Source organism: Taudactylus pleione, unplaced genomic scaffold (assembly GCF_031769625.1).
Source record: "Taudactylus pleione unplaced genomic scaffold, aTauple2 ptg000066l, whole genome shotgun sequence".
NCBI lineage: Eukaryota > Metazoa > Chordata > Amphibia > Anura > Myobatrachidae > Taudactylus > Taudactylus pleione.
The window spans coordinates 18,216,964-18,235,720 of record NW_028284468.1 but is presented as its reverse complement, the minus strand read 5'-3'; the positions used below and the strand labels follow the sequence as shown (position 1 = coordinate 18,235,720).

General features: G+C 45.8%; 1 protein-coding gene across 3 annotated transcripts in view; it reads left to right on the top strand.

Moving 5' to 3' along the window:
• The window catches only part of NPRL3 (NPR3 like, GATOR1 complex subunit), a 106,166-nt gene extending 96,286 nt beyond the window's left edge, over positions 1-9,880 (top strand). For all 3 annotated transcript variants that reach the window (XM_088466724.1, XM_088466723.1, XM_088466726.1), the window contains one exon: positions 9,638-9,880. In XM_088466724.1, the coding sequence (XP_088322850.1) occupies positions 9,638-9,803 (166 nt within the window). In that variant the 3' untranslated portion in view covers positions 9,804-9,880. The remainder of the gene's footprint in view (positions 1-9,637) is intronic.
• Positions 9,881-18,757: the final 8,877 nt, after the last annotated feature.

Sequence of the window (18,757 nt, the reverse complement as noted above, 5' to 3'; positions counted from 1 at the left end):
TGATATTTAATGCCCTGTATTTAGCTGCCCCTCAATGAAAAAATTATACCTACTATAGAGGAGTATATATTATTATGAGGGTGATACTACAAATATAAAAGTATTGGTGCAACCCACTATTCCTGTTTCCCCTATCCCCATATTTTTTGAGACTCTGTCAAGGCCCTGGCCCTCCAAGAAGCCATTCAGACTCTGCTAAATTCAGGGGTAATCATTCCGGTTCCCTTGGCTCAACAGGAAAAGCGGATATTATTCAGATTTGTTCTTGATTCAAAAACCGAATGGGTCTCATCGCCCTAGCCTAAATCTAAAGCATTTCAACAAATTTATTAATGTACCCAAATTCTGTATGGAAACCCTATGGTCATTTGTGCTGGGGATTTTATGGTTTCCCTGGACATACAGGAGCCTATAGCACTAGCCCATCAAAGGTTTCTACGATTTGCTGTTCATCAGCAACATTACCAATTTCAGGCTCTACCCTTTGGTCTGTCCACAGCTCTTTGAGTTTTTACCAAGATAATGGTGGTCATGACGGCTCATCTCAGACGACAAGGAGTCAGAATACTACCATACTTGGATGACCTCCTGATATTGGCACAATCTCAGGATGTTTTACATCATCATCTCCAGCTGACAGTGGCCTGCCTAAATGAACATGGCTGGATTATCAATTGGAAAAAGTCATCACTTTTTCCAACTCAGCGGATGATCCATCTGAGAGTGCTCCTGGTTTCTCAGACGCAGAGGACCTTTTTGCCAGTAGAAAAGATTTCAGCTCACATTTGTGGTTGTGCAAATTGTTTCACAATCAAAGAGTATCGGTCCACTCAGCAACGCAGGTCCTGGGAACCATGATTTCCACCTTCGACATGGTGGAATACGTCCAGTTCCACTCCAGGCCCTTGAAGCTATTGATTCTGTGTCGATGAAGTGGTCAGTTTCCAAGGATAAAGTCTCAGACAATCCTCTCCGCCGAGGTTCACCTCTCCCAGTCCTGGTGGCTTCAGACTGCTCATCTGAACAAAGGTCGCCCTCTGTGGATCCCAAGGTGGGTACTCCTCACCACGGACGCCAGTCTTCGAGGATGGGGCATGGTGACAAGTTATCGCACTTTCTGGGGAAGATGGACATCTCAGGAAAGTCACCTGCCCATAAATATCTTGGAACTCCGGGCAGTATACAGGGTGCTGGTTCTAGGACAAGATCTCCTTCAGGGCAGACCTGTCCAGATCCAGTCCGACAATGCGACCACGGTGGCCTACCTCAACCATCAGGGTGGCACACGAAGTCGGGCAGCCATGAAGGAAGTGGCAAGCATTCTGACTTGGGCAGAATGTCATATTTCGGCAATATTCATCCCAGGAGTCCACAACTGGGAAGCAGACTTCCTCAGTCATTAGGACATACATGCCGGAAAATGGGCTCTCCACCTGGATGTCTTCCAGCTCCTAGTGGACAAGTTGGGACTACCAGATGTGGATCTCATGGCCTCACGGCACAATTACAAGGTCCCCAGGTATGGGTCCAGGACAAGAGACCCCTCAGCCGCTTTCATGGATGCGCTGGCGGTGGGGTGGGATTACAGGTTAGCTTACCTGTTAACTCCAATCTCTCTTCTGCCAAGAATTCTCAGAAAATTCAAACAAGGGGGCGGCAGGGTGATTCTACTAGCTCCGGCTTGGCCCAGGCGCCATTGGTTCACCAACCTGATGTGTCTTTCCATAGACACTCTACTCACACTTCCTCTATAGCCGGACCTGCTACCTCGTGTGTCTTTGACGGCTTGGCTCTTGAGTCTTCCATCTTAAGAGCCAAAGGGTTTACCAGCTCTGTTATTCATACGATGCTTGGGGCAGGAAAGCCTTCTTCTGCCTGCATCTATTACAGGATTTTTCATTCCTTTTTTCTATGGTGTTCCCACAGAAAAGTTGTCCTGAGTTCTGGCTCTTCTCCAGGCTGAATTAGACCTTGGTCTCCGCCTGGCTACATTGAGAGTACAGGTTTCTGTGCTGTCAGTTTGGTTTCAACGTAGAATCGCTCCCTTGCCGGATGTTAGAATGTTTTTGCAAGGTGTTCTCAATCTGCAACCACCTTTTGTTCCTCCGGTGGCACCGTGGGATTTGTTTTTCATTCTCAGAGCGCTACAGGCTTCCCTCTTTGAACCTTTGGATACAGTGGACCCCAAGTTGTTGACAGGGAAGACACTTTTTCTCCTTGCTATCTCCTCAGCTCGTGGAGTTTCTGATATGGCAGTACTTTCGTGTCGCCCCCCCCATATTTGATCTTCCACCAGGATAGAGCTGTCCTTCGTACATGGGCAGGCTACCTTCCAAAGGCGGTATCCCATTTTCATATAAATGAAGAAATTGTTGTACCGGCTGTCAAGTCTTCAGGCCTTATTGCTGGTGAAGCCTTATTGGATGTGGTTCGAGCCCTTCATATCTACGTGGATCATACCAACTCCATCAGGAAATCAGATGTACTTTTTGCTTTGTATGGCTACTTTCACAAACATGGTTGGCCAGCTAACAAGCAGACTCCGGCTCGGTGGCTGCGTATGACTATTTCTCAAGTTTATACGCAGGCTGATCTCTCTGTTCCCAGCAGGGTGGGACCTTCTTGGGTGGTTAGACATGGAGCCTCGGCTGAACAGCTGTGCAAGGCAGCCACTTGGTCTTCTGTCCATACCTTTGTCAAATTCTATGCATTTGATAATTTTACCTCCCAGGATGCTTCCTTTGGGCGGCAGATCCTCCTGTCTGCTCAAGAACGTTCCCACCCTTAAGGGAACTGCTTTAGGACATCCCCAAGGTAGTTTGTGTGGACCCTATGGATCCTGAAGAAGAAAATAAGAGTTATGGTAGACTTACCTTTGATAACTTTTTTCTTCGAGGTCCACAGGGCACCCTCCCTGACGCACCTGGCTTCAGTGGGATCTGCTCCTTCTTGTCACTGATTCCCTTTTATTTTGTAGGAGTGTTTCTAGTGTAATGTGCACTTCCTTCTCCACTTTCCTTCTCCTGCCATTGGGCTTGTTTATAAGCTGAGGACCTGTGGCCGGAGGTGGGGTATATATGGGGGAGGACCTGGTGCTTCCTGGGGCCGGAAAGCATTGACTGTTTGGGCCTGGTTTCCTCCAAACCACATATTCCCAAGGTAGTTGCTGTGGACCCTATGGACCTTGAAGAAAAAGAGTTATCATAGGTAAGTAACTCTTACACATCCAATATATATTTGTTTTATTAATAACATTCCAAGAATATTCATTGCAACACCATATACCATGTAAATATGGAATGGTGGCTTTAGTCCCTTAAATATATTGCATATCACATGACAGCAATAGTTGGAGTTCATTCTAGCATCCTGCACTGGTCACAACACGTGCAGTTCCTCTTTCCTGCCTGGGGTGTCACTCCTTGCTCTGGTGCTTCTAGCACACTCAGATGATGCAACAAACTGCTGAGATACAGACCATTGTGTGCTAGTAGCACCAGAGCAGAGAGCGACACCCCAGGCAGGAAAGAGGAACTGCACGGGTTGTGACAGGTACAGAGTTCTAGAATGCAGACAGTATCATTCTAGTACCCTGCACCTGTCACAACCCGTGCAGTTCCTCCATAGGGGACACAGGCTTTACTCTGTGTATAGGTTGGTGGGTTGAAGTCCGGGCACCATATAGTTAATACTTGTTCTCCATAGCCCAGGTTCCCTCCCCCCCTATACCCAGCCACAGACACTTCAGTTTGTTGTTGGTGCCTGCAGCTGTGGCACAGAGTGAAGCTATGCAAACAGCTTCAATTTTTACTTATTTTTTATTTATTTTTTCCTGAGTGATCAGTGCTGGGCATCCTGTCGCCCACACTGCCGCTCCATTACTCCATCGCTGGCGGCCACAGCGCTGGCGACTGGGTCAACATCTTCGGCCGGAGCTCCACGGAGGGAGCTACAGCCGGCGCACCAGGGTACAGGTAAGGTGGCTCCCTGCTTGCAGGGGGCCCTATTGTCGCTGCTTTTCAATGCCGGTTAGGGAGACACAACGGCGGTGCTGGCAGTGGGGACCTAGATCCTCTCCGCATCTCCACTAGACCACCAGGGCAGCGGGGCACTGCGGTGTAGGCGGCCATTTGCCCAGGGGTCCCGTTAAAAGAATAGTGGACAGGTGCACTCAATCAACAGTCTAGTAAAAAAAAATGGGAACTGCTTGCTGGTGAGGTCACCACTAACATCTACAAACTAATAATAACATTAAGCATTCAGTCGTGTTAGTCCAGTGAGTGCTCAATCCATGGGTGATTATACAGTGTGGATACGCATATACATATTTCATATACAAAGACTAGTGTATCGAATGTCTTGATGGTTCTAAGTGTACTGAGGTAGTGAAACTCAATATAACAGATCATACCAATGAATAAAGGATAAGATCATGTAAACAATTATTAGAAATAATTTGTAAACTTGATAATGTTAAATTGGCAAACATAAAATTGATATTCAGTTGCTAAAATGTATATAAAATCAACAGTCCTAGCACAGCTGTATTTAATTCATAAAAATAAAATCGATGCAAATATAGCTTCAGTATTTTAGTCCTGCAATGTCCAGAAGTCCATCAATTTACAATACTCAGGGACGCAGGTAAGGGTTAATGAGTGTTTGGTAGATAGTGGTAACTGTATCCTTATTAAATTGACTGTTACAGTATAAGCTACTGTTATAATTGACTGTTATAAGTACAGGGCCAGCTTCATTACTGTCTGGAGAAACTGCTGAAATGACCCCAGAGGCAGTGTAAATGCTAGATTCAGACAGGTGCAGCTTCTCCCCATTAGCTCCTCCCCCACCCCTGGGTGCATTCCGTCCCAGGGTCACTCCTCTCTCCCCTCTTTCACAGACGCTGGGCAGCCATTTTCATAGTTCCTGCTGGTTCAGCTTGTCTCAGGAGAGTGCAGGCTCCTGGTCTCCCTGTGTTCCTCAGCGGTCAGGTTATACTATACAGCTCCTTCCTCCCCTCTTGGGGTTGGTTTGTTGAGCGCTTATTGCCTTTTTCTATTGCTGCAGTGAATGTTTCTGGGTGTTTGACTGTTTAATGTACTTTGCATAGTCTCAGTCTCTGCATAGCCCCACTTATGTTTCTATTTGTGGTGCATTAACATTAATTTCTCTACCTTTATTGGCACATCACAGTTCCGGGCTCTGGTGTGTTGGGACCTCCATGGATTTCTGAACTATGACTTCGAGGGGTAAATCTATCAGGGAGGTGGGTGCTTCTGTGCTGCGTAATTGTAGGACTTGTGCTGCTGTCTTCTCTTCACAGATTCCGGACCACGATGGTGTCTGTATTCGTTGTTTAACAACCCCACTACAGGAGGTTCGTTCAGCTTCACCTGCCAGGAAACCCTGCTTGGTTTCCTCGCTATTGCTGGTAATGTTGCAGGTAGTTGATAGGCTCTCATCTCCTGGGTCCACTCCCCCTGCTGGTGTCCTTTCAGGCATGGCCCAGATCTCCAGTGTGACGCCATACCCCTTGCTGCCTTCTGCTATGGAGCCTCCTTGGATGCAGTCCTTTACACAGTCAGTTCAGGGTTTAGCGCAGGTGTCAGAATCTTCAAACAGACGCTGGACAGGGAGCGCGATTCTAAGTGTAAGGCCACTAGAATGGACAGGTCTACACCCCTGTATGATATTGATTCAGACTCTGAAGTTTCCACATACCATGAGGAAAACTTATCTGTAGCCTCTGATGTTCAGTCCTCATCTATTCCGGAGGATTCCCATCCTCAGGGAGACGTCGTTTCCTTGATCAAAGTAGTTAAATCAGTACTGCTAAACAAGAATGCAGAACCGGCCCTTATGTCCAATGCTCCAGTGTTTAAAGATCAAAAGAAGGCAGTTTCAGAGTTTTCTTCTTCGGCACAGCTTGAGGACCTTTTGGCGGAGGAATGGTCCCATCCTAATAGGCACTTCCAGGTCTCGAAATGCATTACTTCCTTTTATCCTCTGCTGGTTGCCGATCGGGCTAAATGGGACTCTCCTTCCATAGTAGATGCGCATGTTGCCCACCTGGTCAAGAATACAAATCTTCCTCTTCCTAACATGGCATGCCTTAAGGATCCAACAGATAGAATGTTGGAAACTTCTATTTACTCTATTGCAGGTGCGGTAGCTCGTCCGGCCCTCGCATCAGCCTGGGTTGCTAAGGCCATAGGTCACTGGGCAGATGCCCTGGAGGATGGCCTCACTTCAGGTACCAACAGGAATGAGCTTTTGTCTCTCATAGAGCATATTTGTGAGGCGATTTCTTATCTTGGGGAAGTGGCTATATACTAACTTCCAAGGTTTCGGCCTCTCTTTTGGCTTCATTCCTGGTGTGAGGTTGTTATCGCTAAGAAGGCCCTTGAAGCTCTTCCCTTTTCAAGGGATAGTCTCTTTGGACTGGAGTTGGACAAAATAGTGACTACGTTGGTGGCATCTAAGACAGCCTTTCTCCCTTCTGGGGCAGCCCCTAGGTCGCGATTTTCAAATTTTCGCTCCTTTTGTCCGTAGGGAAAAGCCAAGGGATTGTCATTTTCTAGGTCCCAAGGATCCTTCGCTAAAGGTTCTAAGCCAGCATGTAAGGACCCTGGTCTATCAGACGCCTGACTATCAAGCCAGTCGACAAGCCTGCTGCATGACGGGGCGGGCCTCCACCTGGGTAACACCAGGGTGGGAGGCCGACTTCTTTTTTCCAAAATTTGAAAGGCGACCACGGAGGATGCCTGGGTAAGAGGGGTAGTCTCCCATGGATAAGTGTTGACCTTTCCGGAGCATCCTCCAACCCAGTTTTTTCCAAAGGTCTTCCTTTGGATCAGGAGAAAGCAGGAGCCTTGAGGGAGTCCATTCGCTCTCTACTGGCCTCCAGGGTCATTGTTCCAGTTCCCTTGTCTCAGCGGCGCACGGGCTTCTATTCCAGTCTTTCTGGCATAGAAGGTTGAGAATCGGCCGAAACCTGAAGTCTCTCAACAGATACTTGAGGATTTAAAAGGTCCTAATGGACTTTCTTCGCTCCATTTATAGTAGCTATGGAGCCGGGGGACTTTATGGTGGCTCATCTTCAGCGCAGGGAAATCTGAAAATTTTCCTATCTGGGTGACTTGCTACTCCTGGCCCAGTCTCCGGAGGTTCTCAAGAAACACAGACAAGTCATGGTGGACCTTTTCCAGTCCCACAGATGGGTAATCAATTGGAAGAAATCCTCTCTGACTCCATCTCAGGGGCCTTGCTGGACTCCAGGGTTCAGCGGGTGTGCCTCCCAGTGGACAAAGTTTGGGACTTAGACCAAAATGTGTTTATTTCTGCATCATCACTGAGTGTCAATACACTCTTGCATGCAGATTCTGGGCTCTCTGGTCTCCACCTTCAACATGGTGGAGTATGCCCAGTTTCATTCCTAGCCTCCAGTTGGAGATTCATTTACAGCTCAGGTTTCAGATGATTGTTCTCTCTCAGGAAGTACGTCATTCCTTCTTGTGGTGGCTCCAGGGGTCCCATCTGATCAGGGGATGCCCCTTTTGGATTCAGGACTGGATCCTCCTCACCACCGACGCAAATCTTCGGGGGTGGGGGGCAGTGCCATGTCAGCAGACTTTTCAGGGTCTCTCTGATTCCGCGGGTCCTCTGCAAGTTGAAGTTCTCATCCCAAATGACCTGGCTGTGAAGGGCTTGGTACGCAGATCTTCAGGGCCTCTCCATCGACGCTCCTCTGCGTCTTCCACTGCGGCCAGATCTCTCTCGGGGTCCGTGCTTCCATCCAGATTTTGCCCGTCTCGCTTTGACTGGGTGGCTCTTGAAACATCCATCTTGAGAGCTAAGGGGTTCTCTAGGTCAGTCATTAACACTATGCCCAATGCCCGTAAGCCCTATTCGGCTAGAATTAACCATTGGGTTTGGAGGACTTACGTTGACTGGTGTTCGGCTAGGAATCTCCAACTTGCTCTCTCAAGTTCTCTCTCTTTTTTGCAGACGGGGCTGGTTTGGGCCTCTGCCTTGCTTCGCTTAAAGTGCAGGTGTCAGCCCTTTCTGTTCTACTTGAGAGACAGATTGTGCTGTTACCTGATGTTCGAGCTTTTCTGTAGGTCGTCCTCCATGTGCAGCCTCTATTTGTACCACCGGTGGCTCCTTGGAATTTGTCTTTTGGTTCTTAGGGCCCTTCAGCGTGGTATAGGGGAGGAGGGAGCCTGGATTGTGGAGAACAAGTATTAACTATGTGATGCCCGGACTTCAACCCACCAACCTATACACAGAGTAAAGCCTGTGTCCAATATGGAATCATAAAGACGGTTTTAACAGGTAAGCACATAAATCTCCATTTCCTGCCTGGGGTGTCGCTCTCTGCTCTGGTGCTTCTAGCACACTCAACTGTTGCAACAAGCTGCTGAGATACAGACCAAAGTGTGCTAGTAGCACAAGTGCAGATAGCGACACCCCAGGCAGGAAAGGGGAACTGCACGGGTTGTGACAGGTGCAGGGTGCTAGAATACATACTACATACAATTTTATATGCAATTACACTATGGGGAAGATTTACTATACACCAGTTTGATAAAGACAGAGATCATTGGTGAGTTTGACCAGCAGATTTAAAACAGTAATAGGAATGAGTGCTAATTAAGCCTGGCTTAGCATTCATTTCTGTTGCCATGTTAAAACGATTGGTCAAAGCTGCTGATGATCTAAGGGTTTGACAAACCGCTCTACAGATGTGTCCTCATACATCTAGCCTCCTTGCACGTTAAACAGCCCTTCTAATCGCGCCATGTCGTGGTGTGACTCTGTTGCACTGAACATCTTAGTGCGACTTTTTACCTTCAAATGCTTCTTATTCACACAGTAATGCGAATATATAGCACAAGCAGCTTGCCTATATTCTGTGTGCGTTTGCGGGTGTATCTGCATGTGAAACGCTACGTTACAGTAATTTAATCAGCATTTAATCATTTTAATCAGCAGAAGCTGCTTGTGCTAGCTATTCACATCACTGTTTGAATATGACGCATTTGATGGTAAAAATTTGCACAAAAGATGCTGGGCACTACTGAGGCATATGGAGCTCCCATGTTATGTATGGCGCGACTTGTAGTGCATGGATGATGTATGTGGACACATCTGTATATTAAATTTACCCTATGTTCTTTAACATCTCACTGCCGTGGTGTTTAAGTTTTGTCAGTAGAAATACTGAAAGGAGACTAGTGTGCTTTAGAGAGATCTGTTCTATAAGACAAACATTCTGAAGATGTATTAGTCAAAACATTCCATTTTCTATATGAATACTGCCATCTATGGAAAATATTTAATGAACAAATAATCATTTCTGTTTTTCCAACAAACTGAATACTGGTATCATCAAAATAAAACACTAACCTGGATGCAAAATGTTATTTATAAGTGTTTTGCCAGATTTATTATACATGTTATATTTTGATGGATTTTTTTTTAAATTATTGTTATTATTTCACTGCTACAGGACAAGAGACAGTGAAACAGTGCCTTATTGTTACTGGATCCCATGAGTGCTTAAATTGTGCAGCCAGGCTGTGGTTATTTAGTGTTCAAGTGATAAAGATATTTATACCTGTTTCTTTTCACTTAGGCTTCTACACTATTTCCGAGGTCGACATCATCTTGAAGAGATCATGTACAACGAAAACATGCGACGATCGCAGATCTTGATGTTGTTTGATAAATTCCGGAGTGTTCTTGTAGTGACAAACCATGAAGATCCAGTTATATCTGTCTTTCAATCTGTCTTTCCTTGACTCATTTTTCAAATTGCTGCCAATGTTTTACTGTTGTAAATATTTTAATTTATTAAAGCACTGGTATGAGCAACTGGCATGATGTGTAGTTATTCAGACAAAATTACTCTGAGCATTTAGCTTTAGAGTGCGATAGTGAGTGGGGGTTCTATGTCTTTATCATAGATTACCAACACAGTCTTTAGATGTTGCGTGGCAACATCGGGCACAACAGCTACTGGTACCCTTGCAGATCACGATTTTATGCATTTTGCAGGACTCGTAAAAAATATATATAAAGCAATATATATTGCTAAAGTAAACTACTACATACTACATATATATTTGCTTGCAAAGTGCAGAGCCATGAGTGAAAAAAGAAAATATGTACATTTTAAGTTACTTGGAAATGAGAGAAACTAGACATAAGTGCTGGAAAACTGCCGTCACGGTTTGGCTGGGTGAGACAAAACATAGAGCAAAGCAGTGAATAAACAATAACTATACAGTAGAAGTAATATGGAATTAATGAATTATGTGTGTAGCATGAGGTCTGGGAAGAATTCCTACAACAGCACGCCCTATAAATGCTGGAATGCTTTCTTATTCTCTAAACAATATAACTTTCTACTTGTAATATGTGCTGTTTAACTTCATGGTCAATTTAAAAATCACAAAATGGACATCTGTCTGCCTCTCTATAACCACTGAAATAGTTCAGTAGATTGTTAAAACATAAAATAAAGAATTGCAAAGGATTTAATATCCGAAGTCAATACACTCATCTCATGACAAACATAGATTTATAAAACTTATTATATTTACCTCTTCCATCATTGGAGTTTTTAAAGTACGATTAATGAAAACAACAGCTGCACAGAGAACCAGCCTTGTTGCCAAAAATGCAACTGTGTCCTTTACTCCCCCTGACAGATTCCCTGCCAATTTGTTCATTCAAAAACATGTGGGTGTGTAATCAATGACTGCATGCAGAAAATGCATGACATCATATCAATTAAATCAATAACAGTAGGGACAAAACAAGTTTTTCATGTGAGTTTAGAAATAGATGTGTACATCTGAGCAGTAGCAATATAATAACTTTAGTATGCTAACTGAAAATAAATGTATGTTGCTGATTTCCCTTCTGTGGGAGAGATGTATCAAGGCTTGGAGAGAGAAATAGTGGAGAATTTTCCAAATGCAACCAATCAGCTTCTGTCACTTCATAGACTGCACTAGATAAATGACAGTTAGAAGCTGTTTGGTTGCTATGGGCAAATGTCTCCACTTTATATCTTTCCATGGCTTGATACATCTCCCCCTGAGTCATATAACTTAATACAGAGAATGAGTTCTGCTGTCATTCTCACATTCCTTTTTTTTTAGTAGTGTGTGGACTGGACGAAATGGGAGAACTGAATATTAAGGTGTGCCCGAATGGCTCAGACAGACCAGCATTAGGGGGGTGGTTTTGACAGGTGCCAAGAGTTTTAATGGTTTAGAGTACAAAGTAGTATGAGGCCTTTCTGGCAGGCAGTAAGAACTTAAATGGTTTTGATAAATTCAGCCTCTACTCTCGGATTGAGAGAAGTGAGAAAGCATTCCAATAGTATAAAGTACCTGAGTAATCTAAATATAATATTGGTGTCTTCCTTATACTGTACAAATATATACCAGACCAACATGGCACATGTGGGCAGTCAACAAATAAAACAATGTACAGTGCATCCAGAAAGTATTCACAGCGCTTCACTTTTTCCACATTTTATGTTGCAGCCTTATTTCAAAATGGAATGAATTCATTTTTGCCCTCAAAATTCTACACACAATACCCCATAATGACAACATGTAAAAAGTTTTTTTTTTTTGAGATTTTTGCAAATGTAATAAAAAAAAACAACAAATCACATGTACATAAGTATTCACAGCCTTTGCTCAATACTTTGTTGATGCACCTTTGGCAGCAATTACAGCCGCAAGTCTTTTTGAATATGATGCAACAAGCTTGGCACACCTATCTTTGGTCAGTTTCACCCATTCCTCTTTGCAGCATCTCTCAAGCTCCATCAGGTTGGATGGGAAGCGTCGGTACACAGCCATTTTCAGATCTCTCCAGAGATGTTCAATCGGATTCAAGTCTGGGCTCTGGCTGCGCCACTCAAGGACATTCACAGAGTTGTCCTGAAGCCACTCCTTTGATATCTTGGCTGTGTGTTTAGGGTCGTTGTCCTGCTGAAAGATGAACCGCCGCCCCAGTCTGAGGTCAAGAGCGCTCTGAAACAGGTTTTAATCCAGGATGTCTCTGTACATTGCTGCATTCATCCTTCCCTCTATCCTGACTAATCTCCCAGTTCCTGCCGCTGAAAAACATCCCCACAGCATGATGCTGCCACCACCATGCCTCACTATAGGTATTGGCCTGGCGATGAGCGGTCCCTGGTTTCCTCCAAACAAAACGCCTGGCATTCACGCCAAAGAGTTCAATCTTTGTCTCATCAGACCAGAGAATTATGTTTCTCATGGTCTGAGAGTCCTTCAGGTACATTTTGGCAAACTCCAGGCCGGCTGCCATGTGCTTTTTACTATGAAGTGCCTTCCTTCTGGCCACTCTACCATACAGGCCTTATTGGTGGATTGACCATCGCGACCATCATGCTTGCGACAAGACCCTTGTGGTAGGGTCTCTAACAGCCGGAAGCTCTCCACTGACATAACTTGTGATGTCAGTGGGGCCGCCCCCAAACGGCAAGCGTTCCATTGGGAGCGCCTCCGTTTGGCCGGCCACCCCCCGGCCCACCCACCAAATGGGGCGAACTGTCACTCACCATCGACAGCTCGCCCCCTTTGGTGCGAGACCCGGAGTGACGGAGCACCCGTCGTTAGCTGGGTCTCGCGCATGCGCACAACAAAGCCGGCTCCGTCATGCGCATGCCCAAACATCGACCCGGTTGTGAGTGCTCAGCGCTTGTGACCGTTTCTGAATCAGGCCCTGAGTTCATCATTCAAGTACCATCTCGTGATACCATTCTCCTGTGCTGCGTCTGAGGCCACAGTGGGTGTACGTGGTGCATCATCCAAGTACCATCTCGTGATACCATTCCACTGTGTCAGTGCTGCGTCTAAAGCCACTGTGTGTGTACTTAGTACATCATCTAAGTACCGGCTCATTATACCATCTCCTGTGGCAGCATTGTGTCTGAAACCACTAAGCGTGTGTACATCACTTCAGTACAGTCCTCTAATATCTTCCCGTGCTTGTCCTGTGGTAGTGTTCTTCCATTTTTTCCCACTTGTGCCGGATACATGACCAAAGGGCCGCGACCTGTCTACTGGGTGCAACAAGCCCAAATCCTGCTTGGAGGCGTCACTGGTAAACACCTCCCAGTAGGTTAGACTCCGCACCTTTGGTCAGGTCTCGCCAACATCCGGTACTGGTGGCTGAGGAAGACACTAATCCAGGCCCCTCGCCTCCTGGTCCATCCTCACCTTGGATCCACGCATTCTAATCTCGTGGCGGAGAATCATCTTAGCCAGATTGTGACAATAAGGAGGGCAATGGGAGAGAGGAGGGGCCAGAGTGCGAAGGAAGGAGCAGGGTGATGGAGGAGTAGTGGGGCTGGAGTGTGAGGAAAGGAGCAGGGTGGTGAAGGAGAGGATGGGGCCGAAGTGTGAGGGAGAAGCAAAATGATGGAGGAAGAGTAGGGACCAGAGTATGAGGGAAGGAGCAGGGTGATGGAGAAGAGGTGGGGCTAGTGTGTGATAGAAGGAGCAGGGTGATGGAGGAGAGGTGTGGCTAGTGTGTGATGGAAGGAGCAGGTTGATGGAGGAGAGGAAGGGCCAGAGTGTGTAAGAAGGAGCAGGTTTATGGCTTTAGGGGCTGTGGCTTGCTTTTGAGGGAAGGAAGGAAGGTAGGTAATGGAGGAGAGGATGTGGCCAGAGTATGAGGGAAGGAACAGGATGAGAGCGGAGAGGATGTGGCTGGGTTGTAAGGGAAGAGGGTGATTGAGAAGAGGATAAGGATGGTGTGAGAGGGGAGGAGCCGGGTGATGGAGTAGAGGAGGAGCCGGAGTGTGAGGGAAGGAGCAGGTTGATGGAGGAGAGGATGGGGTCGGGTGTGTGAGGGAAGGAAGAGTGTGATGGAGATGCAGGGCCAGAGTGGGAGGGAAGGAGGAGGGTGATGGAGGAGAGGATGTGGTTGGGTGTGAGGGAAGGAGGTGATGCAGGAGAGGATGTGGTGGGGGTGTGAGGGATGGAGCAGGGTGATGCAGAAGAGGATGAGGTTTGGGTGTGAGGGTGATGGAGGAGAGGATGTTGTTGGGTGGGAGGGACGGAGGTGACGCAGATGATGTGGCTGCGGTGTGAGGTATGGAGCAGGGTGACGCAGAAGAGGATTAGGCTTGGGTGTGAGGGAAAGAGTAGGGTGATGGAGGAGAGGATGTGGCCGGGGTTGAGTGTTGGAACATGGTGATGGAGTAGAGGATATGCCTATATCTTAAACAAGGAGTGGCATAAATTCTTGCGCAGTAAACAGGATGGTAGCAGCCAATTAAATACTATATGGTAGCAACACCTACTTCCTGAAATTTATGACAGAAAAATACAATGTATTCAATACTCGGCGCTTAACCCTGAAGAGGTTTCCTTTCAACACAACCTCAAGGGTACTTGGGTAATGTGAATTCTTATGAAATATGTAAAAATGTTCCTTTCAATTAGTGTGAAATTTCTTGCATTATTTTTACTTCACACCATATAAACACATAAAAAACAAATATACACATATACATATATATGACCAATCACAGACCATACATATAATGACATATAGGAATAATTCCATATAATCCTCTTTAAGGAAGTCTCACCCCGGGAGAATGTGGTGGCCTAGCTTAAAAAGTAGGTAGGTCCCGGGCACATAGTACAGCACCACCGTAAATAAGGTGTATGAGGAGCCCAGTTCAGGATTCAGCTTGTGAACTTTGAATATCCAATTCAGTGAACCAGGTCCAGGCATGTAGTCCGCACAACGCGTTACGGAAAGTCCATCAGGAGAGCATAGTATGCCTCCCAAACCCTGGGGTTTAAATACCCCTATTCCGGATGTATTGTAATTACTTACTTCCGGTTCCTAGACACAGTGACGTTTGAGTTCCAATCGGCTACTTCCCATTACGCTGTTTCCAAGTAGTCTGGTCAACGGCCGCCGGAAATGATGTCTATTGTTGCTACATCTTCTGGTTCCCTTCCCAGTCAGCATGATGACCATGGTATATTGGCGCGTGCGTTCCATTATAGGCTTTTGGTCACATGATATTACACGATCACGTGGTGTGACGAGGACATTTTAACTCAAGGCAAATTTTAATGATTTTTTTTATCTATCTTAATTACTTTATTCATCCACCTCCTCTATCTCATAATCTACTGCCGTACTTTATATTACTGCAGAGTCTTACATTATGTTAGAGGACTCTTTTTCGAAGTTATTTTCATAAATGTAAGTTTGAAGAATGTGTAAGAGAGATAAATAGAATAAAATATATAAAATATGATAAAACAATATAAAGATAAAACATACATGTGTACAAATTAATCTAAAAACCATTTTACTTCAAAGTCAGCATTATGGCCATTGGGATTAAAGGTGTTTAGATTAAAGATCCATCGCATTTCACATTGGGCAAGTCTCTTTTCAATATTTCTATCTTTCCAACTATTTCATAAGAATTCACATTACGGGGCGTGGCCTGGCTATCCATCCGCACAGACGTGCTTCCCCAGAGCTCCTGCAATCCCCCCTGGGATATCCCACCTACAGCGGAGCCTACTATACCTAACAGATTTCCCGGTGGCCACTACACTCACCTGTTTACCCTGGGTCCGGCCTCCTGCACAAAGCGCCCTCCTAGCGGCACTCCCGACACTGAGGCCTACCTGACCGCCTGAAGCCGCGGCCTTTCCTGAGCGGCCGGAGCTGGCGCCGCGGACCGGAAGTGGCGAAAGACCGCATCGCGGCCGCAGACTGTATAGGGGCGGCTGGCCGCTGGATCTACCAGATCAGACTGCATCCCTGGAGGGCCGTTGGAGAGACCCGTGACCGGACCCGCGAATCGTGGGAGGCCGCCATTTTAGCGACCCTGCGGCAGCTGTCTGTCTCCAGGTGGGTGTCAGCCTCTAGCCTCTGGCGGTGCTGAGTTGGAGGCACCTCACCTATCCCCCTCCTGATCAGCTGTGCCCGTGACACCTCCTGTTACCCCGTGCGGATATCGGCAGACGGTGGTGTGGGATACTGCTGACCATAGGGGGCTGCTATTTTACCCAACACAGCATGACCTGAAACCTCTGCGGAGTCCCCATATACAGTTGTGGGCCGTGGATTCAAGTTTTACTCCCCTCATCTGCAAATATTTTTTTCTGATATAACTCCTTCCCCGGAGGCTGCACTAGGGAGTGAAGACACAGGCAAACCAGTGCACAAAGGGGATGTAGAATTGGGACAGACACCATTTTGTAGCATCCTCCTCCAGTGCTGCACACATACCCTGCTGTGTAGAAAACTGCAGCATTTATTTTATTAGCCCACAGAACCTATGTTCGGCATACTTTTCCTGAGCTACCCCAGCTTCTTATCCCATCACAGCTTTCATTTTATATCTTAACCAGCACTTCAATTGAACTGCCAGAAAATCATTATACAGACACCCCGACAGCTTGCCTGAGCTGCTGGAGGTGACACATCCACCTCGCCACTTTCTCTATCACGTAATTACGTGAATCTCACAAATTGCTAAATACATAATGAACTGAGATGCCACTTTCAGCATCACTAACATCTACTCCCCTCAACTCAACCCTCCTCATGTAGTTTTTTCATTTTTCTTGGATGTATCCACTTGTGTGACCGTAACAACCCCTGCGTAATACAACTGCACATTCGACCCTGAACTCATATTTTATATGAAAAAATTTCTTGTCTCCACGTCAATGATCCCTACTGGCTCTGCTCAGGCCCCCCGTGACGATACCCCAGGTGGAAAATCCTCCGACTCGGACTGTTCTTCCACTCGCTCCACCACCTACCGTAAACGCAAATCAACATCCAATTCTAGAATATCCAAGATGAAACCTGCTGATATTGCCGCTATCCTGGGCCCTCTGCTGGATGAAAAACTTGCAGGAATCAAGGAAGCTATTGAATCTACTCTATCTCAATTAACCCAACATTCTACTCGTTTAGACGAAATGGAACAGAGGGTACCAACACTAGAAGATAACCTGAGCACAGCCCAACATACCATCGAATCTCAACATAAGGACATCACCACCCTCACCAATAAGCTGGATGACCTAGAGAACCGTAGTAGACGCAACAACCTGCGGGTCATAGGCATTCCAGAATCTATAAAGGGTCATGAATTACTAGACCTCCTTTCTAACTGGATTCCGGAACAACTAGCCATGGACCTAAAGGGGATGCCACTGGCCATTGAGAGGGCACACAGAATTGGGCCAGATCGCAAAAACACCTCCGATCGTCCACGTCCTGTCATAATGAAAATCCTAAACTACGCAGACAAAACAAAGCTCTTGGATCACTACCGCAAAACAGCTAGCCTATCATACAAAGGAGAATGTCTTCTCATGTTTCAAGACTTTTCTGTTCATGTCACTAATAAACGCAGGGACTTTGCCCCGATCTGCAAGCATCTATTCGATACTAAAGTCAAGTTTTCTCTACTATACCCAGCCAGACTGCGGGTGTTCGAGGGAGGAAAGCCACTCTTCTTTGACGATCCAGCTGCAGCAAAGGCTCATTTTTTGCGTCCTGATACTTGACTGATATGCATTTAAATCTTCTTGCATTTCACTTTGCCTGTTTCACTTATAAATATAGGCCACACTGTGGATACACTGAATAACCACATATGTACACAAAATATTACATTTCTTCTTTACACAATTTTTTCATGTTTACTGTTTTGTTAACTATTGATATGTTTTGTGCTTGTTTGTGCCTGGGGCTCCGATCTACTGAGGGCTCTCCTTTCCTCTCATGCTGGGACAGGAAGGGAACCCTATATGTCTTTGAATCTATGTTCTAGTTAATTCCAGCTGTGGGGGTAGGTTAACATGGCAAACCTTACCCCACCTCAATCATCTATAGAGAGAGATGTTTCACTTCTTCCATTTAACATAATATCATGGAACGTCGAGGGACTTAACAGCCCTATTAAGCATAAAAAGGTGACTTCACAGCTTGGACGTATGTCCCCACATATAACCTTCCTTCAGGAAACCCATTGGACTGACGATCCAAGAAATTCCCTAAGGGCCATATGGATTGGAGATTGCATCTCTGCTCCATATTGCAATAAGACCAGAGGGGTGGCCATTTTACTCCATAAAAACTTACAGTACTCCATTTGTAGGAAATACTTGGACCCCGATGGAAGATATATATTATTAGATATCAAAATTGATGAGGTAATCTATACCCTACTCAATATATATGCTCCGAATACCTCTAATCAATCTTTCTTTGCAGCACTTTTACAGAAGGGTTCTTTCCTGGGGCAGTCAAAATCTTATACTAGGGGGTGACCTGAACACAGTTGTCGATCCATCCTTGGACAGATCTGGGGTGAGTACACAAATAACTGACCACTCTCATTCTTTTCTCTCCTCATTCTGTACACAATTAGACCTACTGGACCTGTGGCGTATACTTCACCCACTCCAAAGAGACTAATCTTTTTATTCTCATCCGCACTCCACCCACTCTCGCATTGATTATCTGTTTATATCCAAACACCTCTTCCATAAAGTCACTAATACATCTATTAAGAACATTATTATATCAGATCATGCCCCGATAGTTATGACTATCCAATTGACCATGCCCCGACACTTCTCTAAGTGCTGGCGTTTCCCTGCATATCTTAACAAATCTCAAGATTTTTATCTATTTCTCA